This window comes from Nelusetta ayraudi, unplaced genomic scaffold (assembly GCF_046127955.1).
Source record: "Nelusetta ayraudi isolate G7.1 ecotype Tasmania unplaced genomic scaffold, CSIRO-AGI_Nayr_v1 ptg000238l, whole genome shotgun sequence".
NCBI classification, from domain to species: domain Eukaryota; kingdom Metazoa; phylum Chordata; class Actinopteri; order Tetraodontiformes; family Monacanthidae; genus Nelusetta; species Nelusetta ayraudi.
This window is the reverse complement of record NW_027466287.1, coordinates 662,992-675,000: the sequence shown is the minus strand read 5'-3', so window position 1 is coordinate 675,000 and position 12,009 is coordinate 662,992. Positions and strand designations below refer to the sequence as shown.

The 12,009-nt window shown below is 47.4% G+C and overlaps 1 protein-coding gene across 4 annotated transcripts in view; it reads right to left on the bottom strand.

Annotated features, from left to right (window-relative positions):
- efr3bb (EFR3 homolog Bb (S. cerevisiae)) overlaps nucleotides 1-11,376 on the bottom strand; it is a 24,628-nt gene extending 13,252 nt beyond the window's left edge. The window contains exons 1-4 of one of the 4 annotated variants that reach the window (XM_076016790.1): nucleotides 11,168-11,376; nucleotides 10,582-10,721; nucleotides 1,760-1,836; nucleotides 1-35 (exon numbers count right to left, since the gene is read on the bottom strand). The exon at nucleotides 1-35 is cut by the window's left edge and continues 93 nt beyond it. In XM_076016790.1, coding sequence (XP_075872905.1) covers nucleotides 1-35; nucleotides 1,760-1,836; nucleotides 10,582-10,588 — 119 coding nt within the window. In that variant the 5' untranslated portion in view covers nucleotides 10,589-10,721; nucleotides 11,168-11,376. Of the gene's footprint in view, nucleotides 36-1,759; nucleotides 1,837-7,776; nucleotides 7,933-8,146; nucleotides 8,310-9,641; nucleotides 10,320-10,581; nucleotides 10,722-11,167 lie in introns of those variants that run through there. The other 3 variants (XM_076016788.1, XM_076016791.1, XM_076016789.1) reach the window with 3 other exon arrangements.
- Between the last annotated feature and the right edge of the window lie 633 nt (nucleotides 11,377-12,009).

Sequence of the window (12,009 nt, the reverse complement as noted above, 5' to 3'; positions counted from 1 at the left end):
GTCAGCTTCTCCATGTTGGCCTTCACCAGTCCATCCTGGAAGGGATGGGGGTGAGAGAGAGAGAGAGAGAGAGAGAGGGAGAGACGAAAGACAAAATAGAGAGGGAACTATTTCAGGGTCTCGTTGACGCAGATTCACTGGCCTCAGTCAAGCAGCTGTTAAAGAGGGCGGCACGCAGTGATAATCCCACCGTGTTTGGAGTGTTCTACACCCTGACACCAAAATTCTAGTGTTTTACATCCGAGATTCGACTACTTTCCCCTCCCTTGACCTACTTAGAGGGTTTTCAACTTGGCCAGCTGGAAGAGAGTGCAATAAAAAAAAAAAATGTTTAAGCTCAGACTGGCTCGGTTACATCTGCACAATTTCTTTTGATAGTTTCCTCTTAATTTGTTTGGATGTTTCTGCTCTGGCCACATTTTAAATTAGTAACATGAGGTCTTGTGGGTTCACTGCCATCAGCGTTGACGAACGCAGCCACATAAATTACTGTGGTAATCATTCTGCTGTCTGGTATTTTTTCACTTTAAATTATGTAAATTTAAAGTTTAAACATTAAAAAATGTGATGCAATTTGGCAGAAAATCAAGCAAAACTTTGTCTAGTGTAAAAAAAAAAAACAGAAAGTGAGGTGAGAAATATCTAATGCAGTTCCAATCAGACTCCGAAGCACATTTACTGCCAAGTAGGTTTACAAGGAATTTGCTATGGTGTAGTTGGCGCCTGAAAAACGATATATAAATATAAATACGACAATATAAAAAAGAACAGCTAACTTTACTAAATATATTTAAAAAAAAATATATGTACAGAGGAGACAAAAATAACAAATTAGAATAGCAGAAACAATAAAACATAATGTGCAACATAAGTCCTTTATTATTCTGTTATTATCCGAATTTAGTCCAAGTACAAAATAAAGGAAAGTGCTGAATTCATTTAGGAAAAGCTTGCAAAAAGCATGGAGCCGAGGCACTCATGAGGGTGATGCTAAAAACGCCTTTATTGCTACATGGCTAATCCCTGAAAAACATGCCTACGCGTTTCAAGCCAAACTGGCCTTCGTCAGGGCAAGGATAAAATGTTTGTCCGTCCTTCCTGCTACACCCAGGCACCACTCCGTGCACTGTGATTGTGACTATTGAATTCATCTGGAAGGAATGACGGACTTGAGTGTAAGCTTTTCTTGGAAGTGACTTCTCTGTGACTAAAAACAAATGCACAAATGCATTTTCTATTCCGTCATCTGCCAAAAAGATTCTTAGATAATGCAACACACTGAGCCTTTCCACGCACTCACACTCACAATAAAACACAATAAATCAACAGTGAAGGGAGGTCTCACTGTGCTGGAATGTCCCGAGTATTGAGGTCTGGCCACAGATCTAACAGGTAAGGTTGGCAGCTAAAGAAGCACAGAGACGTTGCGTCTCCTCCAACCAAATAAATTCCCTTTATGAGTCCAGCGTATCAGCTTGGAGCTAATGTGGGGGGAAACGGGAGCAGAGATTATCTGGCTCTCACAGAGGACGGCTGAACATTCGCAGTTGCTGCTTTCTTGCTCTTAATCACTAATAATTCCATCAAGGACGAGAACATGGAAAAAATCTTTGCAAAACCGCTGAGAAACGTAATTCCAAAACCTTGTTTTCCCCAAGAATTGTCTTGACCTTCAAAGACGAGAGACAAAGTTGTCAACTATGGACATAAAAGAAAAAAGGAAAAGAAAAAAAAACAGAAGTGTGATGTGACATCTGACCTCTGGGTCTTCTGGGAAGATGTTGTCCACCAGTCTCTTGTACCGGGGCCTGAGTGCCCCGCAACAGCCACAAACCCCTGAGAGAGAGAGAGAGAGAGAGAGAGAGAGAGAGAGAGAGAGAGAGAGAGAAGAGCAAGAACAGTGAGTTGGCAGATTCTGATGGTAGCGTTTCATTGGCCAGAAAGCAATAAAAAGGGAGATAAAAATACAAGTACAAAAAAATTCCAATACATTATTTAGTCTGTGTGCATGAAAAAGCACGCAGTCTAATAATAACAACCCGCAGCCGTGGCTATCAAGCAGTGGTCACAAAGGTGATACTTTTTAGAGAGAGCAGGAATCCAACGGAAGCTCTGACTGACGGGCAGCAGGTGGTGAATGCAATGAAATGCAACGAAATGCAATGAAATGCAATGAAATGCTATAAAATGGCCATTGCTTGCACAATGTATCAGCGCACAGTGCACAAGCATTGGTGGAGAAGCCGCTGCAAGACAAGTCCTCTGAAATATGAAGAACACACAGCTGTGGCTATAAAGTATTGACTATTGCCGACCCTAAATAAGATAAATGTACATTACATGAGGTTTACCTCAGGTTCAGTTGCGCCGTCAGCTGTTTAAGATAATAGTAATAACAATCATAGCTGCAGGACGAGGCCAGGTGGACTTGCACTGCTCAATCAATAGCCCCACCACCTCCCCAAGCCCCTCCCCCTTTTGACAAAAGCAAAAAAATAACCCTGAAAACTGCTTGGTCAATAGCCTGCAGTATTGACAGGGGTGCCAAACGTTGCGTTTAAATCATTCAGTTTTAGGACCAACGTGAATCAAGTGGCCGGCGCTCGGCCAGCCGGCTGCACATCAAAGACCTTCCTCCTGCGGTTCCACAGCTACCACAAAGCAGCAGCTGGCACAGGAGACAGCTGCTGCAATAACGTGTCTGTTTCGTTCAGCTTGAGATAGTCAACGAGGGTGTGATGCAAATGATAGAACCCAGAGTGGAGAGACGACGAGATGAACTGTGAGGAGAGAGAAGTCATGGTAGTGGGAGAGGAGAGAGGAACCGAACTGACCTTGACAGAAACAGTGAGAGGAGAGAGGGAGGGAGGGAGAGAGGGAGAGAGGGATGGAGGGAAACAAGAGAGGCTGAGGAGAGGCTGAGGAGAGGAGAGGAGAGGAGAGGAGAGGAGAAGAGAAGACAGAGGATTGGTGGAGGAAGACCAGAGTGGACGGGAGAAGGTGGAGGCAACGCAACGATTGAGACGGCAGCTTCCAACATGCAACCCAGTGCGGTTGACTTTGCCATTGAGAACAAACACGGCCGAGTGCAGGGAGAGAGAGAGAGAGAGAGCTGGATCCCGATTGGCTGACGGATTTCAGCAGTGGTGAGTCATAAAGGGACCGCGGGAGCAGAAATGTAAAGAATGAAAATGGGGGGGTTGGGAGGGGGTGCCTTAAAAAAAAAAAAAAAACAGAACTACAGTGAATCATGTCAAGTCCCCGTAATTTACAGCAGTAATTGGAGCCCCGCCTGCACCAAAGACACCAGCACGCAGAGATAAGAAGTCGGCCAAAGTAGGTCGCTGCACGGTCAACAATGCAGCTCCTCAACATTCTCCTTCCTCCTATTCTTCCAGAGGAAACACAGTTTGATTGTCCAGATTAAAGTTGTCCACTCCAGGCGCAGGCTAATCAAACAACCAGCAGATTACCGGCCAGACTCCCTCCTCCACCACCACACTGGACTCTCATTTCTCCAGCAAACACACAGCGGAGTGGTGGGCCAGCAGTGACGGTCTCGTGCAGGTCAGTCAGTGTCGCTCTGGACGTGAGCACGGTGTCAGTAGCTGCGTTTCCATGAAAAAATGAATAAAATCTCGTTCCACTTCACACCATTCAGTGGCAACACCTGCAAATCGCAACTGCACTTTGTCCAAGCTTTAGAAATATTGCTTTTATTTTGCCAGAAAACTGTCACGGATACGCAACTTGTGACTCACATCAGCAGGGAATTTAGCAGCTGTGAGATCTTTAGTGCAGGAAAGCCAGAACAAAGCAATGCTATTTGGAGACAATGCTTCCCTGGAACACATCGGGGTCGTGCAGAGAAACACGCAACCCTTTTAAAACCAGGCAACACACAACCGGCGCGTTTTGCACCATTGCATTGATTTCACACGCAGATGACGGAGGCAATCATCCGCGACCTCGACTCACAAATACAAATGGAAGCAAAGCGGACGGCCGGCTTGCGACAGCGCGCCAACCAATTCAGCAAATTCTCCGGGGACGCAAAAACACGTTAACGCAAAAAAAAAAAAAAAAAAAAAGAAGAAGAAGAACAAAACAACATCAATATCGGTTTCAACATCACAGGTGTTGCTCACTTCAGTTATGAGAAAACAAGTGCCAAAGAATTCCATCTGGTCACTTTAACATTCTGTCGGTGCAGCGCTTTTTGTGATCAATCGTGTGTTTCCGAACCATCAAATCTCAAACCAAGTTCTCTTGCAGTTTCTCCACATCTTCTGTGACCTACAGTTGAAACACTGAGTGAAGCAATCAGTCAGTCATCAAAGGATTTCCCACAAAGTCACGGCGATTCTGACGCAGTCCGGCACCGTGAACCCACCAGAACAACCGTCTGAGGTGCCGGACTGTGAGCCTGTCAGTCACCCACTCAGAGCAGCAGATAAGAGCGAGCTGCAAACCCAACTGGAGCCCAGACTCTCTCTCTCTCTCTCTCTCTCTCTCTCTCTCTCTAACAGTGACCTGCAAGCGAGAGTGGGGGGGGGGGGGGGGGGGGGGGTCACTATGCAGCGCAGACGGGCAAAGCATTTTCATTGGACGCTCAGCATTTGGACCACGCAGAGGCCCATCTGTCTCTCGCCACTCTGCAGAAAGTTCTTAGCGCTTATCTTTGAGCGCCCGCCGTCTATTCATAGCGCTGCCCCCTCTCTCCTCCATCACCTTTGACACTAATGAGAATTCTAAACCCCCCCCCCACCCACGCCCCTCCTCCCCTCCCCAACTCGTCATCACTTCCACCCATTCGCCCTTTACCTACCCTTCTACACCCAAGACGGTGCACCGGCTCAGGGTTGCCATTGAATTAATGGAAATGCAGCGGATCCCAAAGGGGGAGAGAGAAGTGGGGAGGAGGGGGTGGGGGGGGGGCAGAGAGTTGCAGAGACACAGGCGGCAGAAGAGAGGAGGAAGACGGGAGCGCGACGGGGGAGGCAAAACCGCCGCGCTCCGAATGAGTCACGCATTAGCGCTGCTTATCGCTGCCTTGCTGTCCGCCACTAAAGCCGTCCCGTCCTCTCGGCACCGGTGGCCACATGCACGTGGCTGAAAAGAAGTGAAGGAGGTTATGCTTGTGTTAGTGGAGTTGGCAGCGGCCGGGCGGTGTGGGAAAGAAAAAGAAAAAGAAAAAAGCCCAGAGGGTGACAAAGTGTGTGGGCGGGAAAGTGGTCTCACGACATCCACCTACTCAAGCCGGAACACATGAGAACAAATGAGCAACAAATTAGTAGTTGTCGTTGTTGTTGTTGTTGCTGTTGTTGGGAGACAGAGAGAGAGAGGGAGAGGGAGAGAGAGAGAGAGGGAGAGAGAGAGAGAGAGGGAGAGCGTGATGTTTGAAAGTGAATCCCAGCAGCTGAGTGAACGAGCGTTGGTGAATTTAAAGATGGAAAAATCTCAGGAATGTGTTGAGGCAAAATGGCACAAAAACAATCATGAAAAGTGATTCCGTCACATTGAAAACAGACCAATCAAATGTCTGCAGTTACTTCTTATTATTTGGGTTGTTGCTGTTCTGTTCTCTTTTTTTTTTTTTTTTCAAGGGCAGCTAAAAGCAGCCTGTCAAGGATTCTGTCACAGCCGCAAGGACCCGACTGGTTACCAAATCCTCACTTTGGACTTTGGACTTAAGACACTTTAAACTGGAGCTCAGCCAAAAGATGTGCAGGGTCTCTGACCCGACTAGCCAATAGCAACCTTTCATTGATGGATTTGACTCAACCTAAAGCTGCTGCTGCTGCTGCTGCTGCTGCTGCTGCTGCTGCTGCTGCTAGGGAAGGGTTAATGATTCTGCAACCAGAAAACAAAAGCCAGCAGGAAGAACAGCAAACACACTTTGTGTGGCGTCACAGGAACAAGGACAATAACTGTTGTCTCAGACTCAGACTTCACCTGGGGTCATGCAGGCGCTGGTGTCACAGGTCACACACACACACACACACACACACACACACACACACACACACACACACACACACACACATACACACACACGCATGCACGCACAGTGTCGCCACCTGAACCTCTGCAAAATTCCAACGCACTTCTCGTGGAGGCTACGACAAACACGCTGCCCTTCATGGCTCTTCTTACATAAGGGGAGGACGGGAGGGAGAAAGAACGCACAAGTCCTGCTATTTTTGCAGCAGCAAACAAAGGCGGCTACCCTTGAGGCGCAAACGAACGCGGCGAGCTCCTCGGCCAACGTCTGAGGCGACAAACGCGTGGGGGAACAGAAGAAGCCCGGCCTGAAGCAAAACAGCCCAGGACAAGACAACGTGGCAGAGAGGTGCAGGTAGACACAGCACAGCACAGCACAGCACACAGCTTCATATTGACAACGATGTGCAACTTGAAATCCGTCAACAACCGCAGCACGGTGGATCCCTGCCCTCTTGTCACGATGAGCTACGCGTGCGATGCGAGCACGACTCTCAACGCCATAAACAGCTACTGCGACGCCCACGCTGATAAAACACGCGCGCAGTGATCAGAGGGGGAGGCGGCAGCGAGCATCGGTTCAGCGTCTCGGTGCGACTGCGTGCATGAGTGTCAATCTTCAGGGGGTAAAAAGCAGCGAGGACTGTGGGAACTGAATTTGAAGGCGCTGAAGGAGGAGGTTCTGGAAATCCCAGTGGCAGTTTGACAAAATTGTCGGCACAAATTTAAAATGCAAAGCGGGGTTGCATTTTAAATTTGCCTTCATAGGAAACTTAAAAAAAAAAAGGCGAAATATATTAGTATTAGTAAGTCAAGATTCAAAATCATATCTCAAGGCTGTTTTTTGGGAAATTGGGAATAGCGTTCGTTTAGAAGTAATAATAATAATAATAATAATAAAAATGCAGCTATGTGGCAACTTTTTCCCACATCAAACACAGAATGCAAGGCATGGGAAGATCACAGTGTTTATTTATCCGCTCAAATCATCGGCCAGCTGGCTGATATTCGGTCGCCGTCAGCCAGTCAGTCAGTCAGTCAGTCAGTCAGTCAGTCAGTCAGTGTGGGCGTGAGCGAACACAGCCGCCGTATATTCAACCAACATCGAGGTGAAAACAAACGCAGCTGCCTTCAGGACCGTCGTGACAACCAGCCAGCTGTGAATCACAGCGCGAGGAGCCGCGAGCACTCGGGGAGCCGCGTTTTACACACTGGTTCAACCTGGCCGAGCCGGGCCGAGCCGGGCCGAGCCGGGCCGAGCCGAGCCAAACAGAGCCGAACCGAACCTGGATGGCCACTTCATTCACTGACCTACACGCCGAAGCCCTTTTCTTTTTTCCCCCCTCCTCCACAATCAATAACCAGCACACTCGGGCCACGGCTAACTACATTTTTAATTAGTGCTAATCAATGAACCGTGTGTCAGTGTGACCCCCAAGAAGAGCCGAGCAGCGGAAGCCTGACCGAGACACGACACTGAAACAATCCCACATTTTTTTGTGCCAAATCCTCCTTCTAAATTCCGGGTTTCGTGAGGCACGTTAACTTCTCGTGAGCTTCGAACGTGTTCCAGAACCCCACAAACACACACCGAGGAAGGGAAGAAGAAGCTGAAGAAGAGAAAGAAGAAGAAGGAGGAGCCAAAGAAGAAGAAGAAGAAGAAGAAGAAGAAGAAGAAGAAGAAGAAGAAGAAGGAGCAACAACAAACAGGAAAACATTGGAGTTGACAGACGAGGGGAAAAGTGAGACAAATAAAAGCGTCTTTTCCTTTACCAAAAATAAACATCTCCGCTGCGGCGCCGCCTCCTTGTATCTAGCACGCTATCGCACACGCTCTAATTTAATAGAGCTTTATCCTCACAACACTCCCAAGTTCCCATAATGCGCTTAGGGGCTGACAATGCACACTAATGACAGCTGCGGCGGCACCACGAAGGGGAAGAAGAAGAAGAAGGAGGGGAGGAAAAAAATGAAAAAAAAAAAAAAAAAACCTGAGAGGAAATGTGCTGCAGAATGCAGGAGAACTGGATGAGCGGTACATGCCTGACATTGCTCAGATCTGCACACACACACACACACACACACGCACACGGTCGCAGGCACAAAGTTCACACTAGATCCGACCGGGGCGAGTTATTCTTACCGTACATCGATCGTGATGATAATAACGAAGCCGGCTGGCTTGAAGAGGCGCCTGCGTTTCCTCAATGCAGCTCCAGTCGCGCACACTGACGGACGCTGCCGTGCCAACCAGCACCCAAAAGACACGCACGTAGTCGCTCGTGCGCACGCACAGACACGCACTCTCTCTCTCTCTCTCTCTCTCTCTCTCTCTGGGAGAAATGCCTGCACATGTGCGCGGGGCAAAAGAAAAAAAAAATGCGGCGTGACGCGTGATTGGTTGCCAGACTCGGCTGGATGCAATGAATTACGCACGCACGCGCGTACGCACTCACTCGCTCCCGCTGCTGTGTATGCGTGTGTGTGCGCGCGCACAAGAGACGCATACAAGCATAACGCACACACGTGCGCGCAAAGAAAGGGGGTTGGGGGGGAGGGAGATGCAAGGCGACGTCAGAAGGAGAGGCGCGTGCTGCGTGATGACCTTGGACTTTCCCCGCTTGTCTTCTGCAAAGCAGCGAGCGGTGCCTTCGGCAGGGTGTGTGTGTGTGCGTGTGTGTGTGTGCGTGCGTGCGTGCGTGTGTGTGTGTGTGTGTGTGTGTGTGTGTCGAGAGGCAACGTCCAGCATCGCTGGCACGAGCACCGACCTCGTCTCCCGTGTGTGTGTGTGTGTGTGTGTGTGTGGTGGAGGGGTGAATGTATAAGGAGAAAAATAAGGGAAAACACCTCCCACCCACCTACACACACACACACACACACACACACACCCCTCCCCCCTCCGCTTTTCCCCTTTTCTCCGCCTCCTGCTGACGTCACTCCTCTCCTCCTCGTGTCATTGCCGTGCTTCCTGCACTGCTGTCACCCAGGAGCAGATTTTTTGCACGTTCCATCCCCGGTTTCAAGGTTTTTTGTTGTTTTTTTTGCAAAATGTTGTTGTTATTCTTGTGTTGAGCTCATGGGCTCAGTCTCAAGCTACGATGTGCTTTGAAAAAAAAATAATAACGCACCCCGGAAGGTACATCAACTATTCTCCTAAAATCTGTTGAAAATGAAGCGTTGTATAATCGTGTTCTGCAGGGCAAACATGTGAAATAACTGACTAGCAACTAGCATCCCTTTCAGACAGCAGACCTTTTAAAATATAGTCATCCCTTAATCATCGACCTTTGTTAGCTTACTACAAAACAAGGGTTCTTGCAATCAAATTGGCTCAAAAGCTCATGAGCAAGCAGGTCAGATTACAGTGAATTATCCTGTGAATTCTGGGCATTTGAAAACGCTGTACAACGCCCATAATAAGCAAATTCACACCGTCTGTCTGTCTGCTTAACAGAAGGAAGCTTAAAGCGTTCCAAAAGGGTAATGCAATACTATCCAGTGATGTATGCAAATCTAGCACTGAGAAATGACCACGTCTACTCTCTGCACAGAACAACATTTGCACTAAACTTAATTTTTCAGTTCTCTCGGAGACGGCAAGAGCCAGGGAGGAGAACAGAGGAGACATTGTCACTCACCCTTGCCAAGGCGATGGTCCAGAAGAGTACGACAGTCCAGTGCCAGCCTCTGAGAAGCCGGGACATCAGGCACAGGCAGGGGCATGGCAGGCAAACGAATGCACAACAGCTCCCGAACACGAACACACACACACACACTGGCAAACACCGCAATCGAATGCAAAAAAGAAAAAAAAGAAAAAAGCCCAAAAATGACATGCAACTCTGCAAAGTGTAGGCAAAAAAGTTTCCTCTAATTAATCAGCAAATGCTCGGTGATGGTGTAATAAAACCAAACACATGCAGGCAAACAAACAAACACACACATACACACACCTCTAAAGTTTCACACCAGTCAAACCAAACTTCACTGAAAGTCTCTGCTGATCACCACCAACTCTCTCGTCCTTCTCCTGAGGCTTCTGGGACATGCAGAGCGTCCGCATTAACCAACAGATTAGTGCCTTAGTCCTCCCAAATAGCAGCTCTGCTCACTGTGTGAGCCCTCCCTCATTAATAAACATCTCACTAGCACAATGGACCTTACTATCCACCCTCAAGGCTCTCTCTGGGCGAGAGACATTCACAGAGAGAAGGGCGAGAGGGCGCTGGTGACAGTGAGGGGCACCGTCACACAGTGAGCCAGTCACTCAGTCACTCAGTGTGGGCTTGAGGATCGGGGAATGTGGCCGTCAGAGGACGCAAACACAGGCAAACTGTGCGGTGAGTCTCTTTTCTGATCATTTCCACTGCAACACACACGACGCAGGACCTCTAATGACTTCCCAGAAAAGAAAATTTGTGAAACTCTGAAGCTAATTTTTCTTTGGCGCAAAGCTGCACATTCAGCGCTGAGCTGCTTCATATCTGAATAAGGTATGAAGCTGGTTTAAATTCACTGCCACATTCTAACCCAATTTTCATCTAACAGGTGCACAAAAACCGGCTTGGCGTTGCCCACCTGTCATGTCGGATGCTTGTCACAAGGGGGCGTTGCTCTTCCACGTTTAAAAGGGGCGGGGTGATGGCCGGCACTCAAGCCGCAGACGGAGCCTCCACTGGCGCTTGGGAAATCAGGAAAGCCGCCGGATTGTCTTTGGCCTGTGGAAGCCAGAGTACCAACATGAGCTCAAGGCGATGCTAGATAGTGGTTGAATGTTTGAAAGTCCCTCACCAAGTCAGGGATATACATCAACAATGTTCATAATCATGACGTACATCCCCATTTCAACCCAGAGTCATGACAGCTGGCATTAATTTAATTCAATGCTAATGAGAAAAAACAAAACAAAACAACGAAAGCTGTCAAGCATCTATTATCTGCATTCTCGTGATACATTCCGTGTTTCGATTCTCACTCTGATACCAGACGCGCCCCAATACAGACTTACTTAAAAATAATAATGATGACAAGCCCAACTCTTATTAAAAAGGCATCATCCATCTGTGCTAGCAACCAAAGGATGCTAACTTAGCCGACTCGCTTCAGCGTCACCTGGTTGCGCTTCGTATATTTGTTTTTGGTTGTTTTTTTTTGGCCAACTTACCATGAAGTGGACGAAGTGAAAATCCCGAAAAGATTAGGCGGGTTTACAACTACCCTGGACCACCTGAAATAAAGTTAGACTCCGTAGCAGTTAATTATTAGAGGTGCCTTGACTAGTATCCTTCCTGTCGCTACCAGCTGTGACTAGCTAGCTATTAATGTATAACAGTCCACCACCAGCCAGTTACTTGAGAGATGCAAGGATGCGCCCAGCCAGAGAGCACAAAAAAAAAAAAAAAAAAAACAAGCATCAATAGCTCGTCAAAATAATACGCGGTCTAATGTTTTTGTACGACTAAATAACAAGAATGCCATTGTATCATTTGCAAGGATAACTAATAATGTTAAATAAATGAATGTATGCGTTCACAAAAACCAGGAAGTGTTCATTGTACTCACAAAGTAAACACATTGAAACGGTTAAAAGGAAAGAAAAGTACAGTTAAACGATGATGAGTATTTAAAATGGTAAATAGCCCGTGTTTAAGGGATTATTACAAATATATAATAGTCCCGTATAATTTGTCACATGCAAATATATATTGTAAAAAAAATCCACAAATAATTATTAATTTGCCATGAGGGATTTCCCCTTGCTGTGAATGAGATAAAACAGCAAGGGGACAACAACAATAAACTATTGTCGCAATAATTTGTTGTTAACGTTTTGGCCACACTGAGCAACAGGGTTTGCAGCTCCTTTTTCTACCAGTTAGTGTCAGTAGTGAGACTGGGAAAATGTGAATCGGTGAATCCCATCTAGCCACGCACTGTTCATCAACCAGTTTGCTCTCCTTGGTGGGGGGGTTCATTTATCACAAGCTAGCATTTAAAGACAGTTGC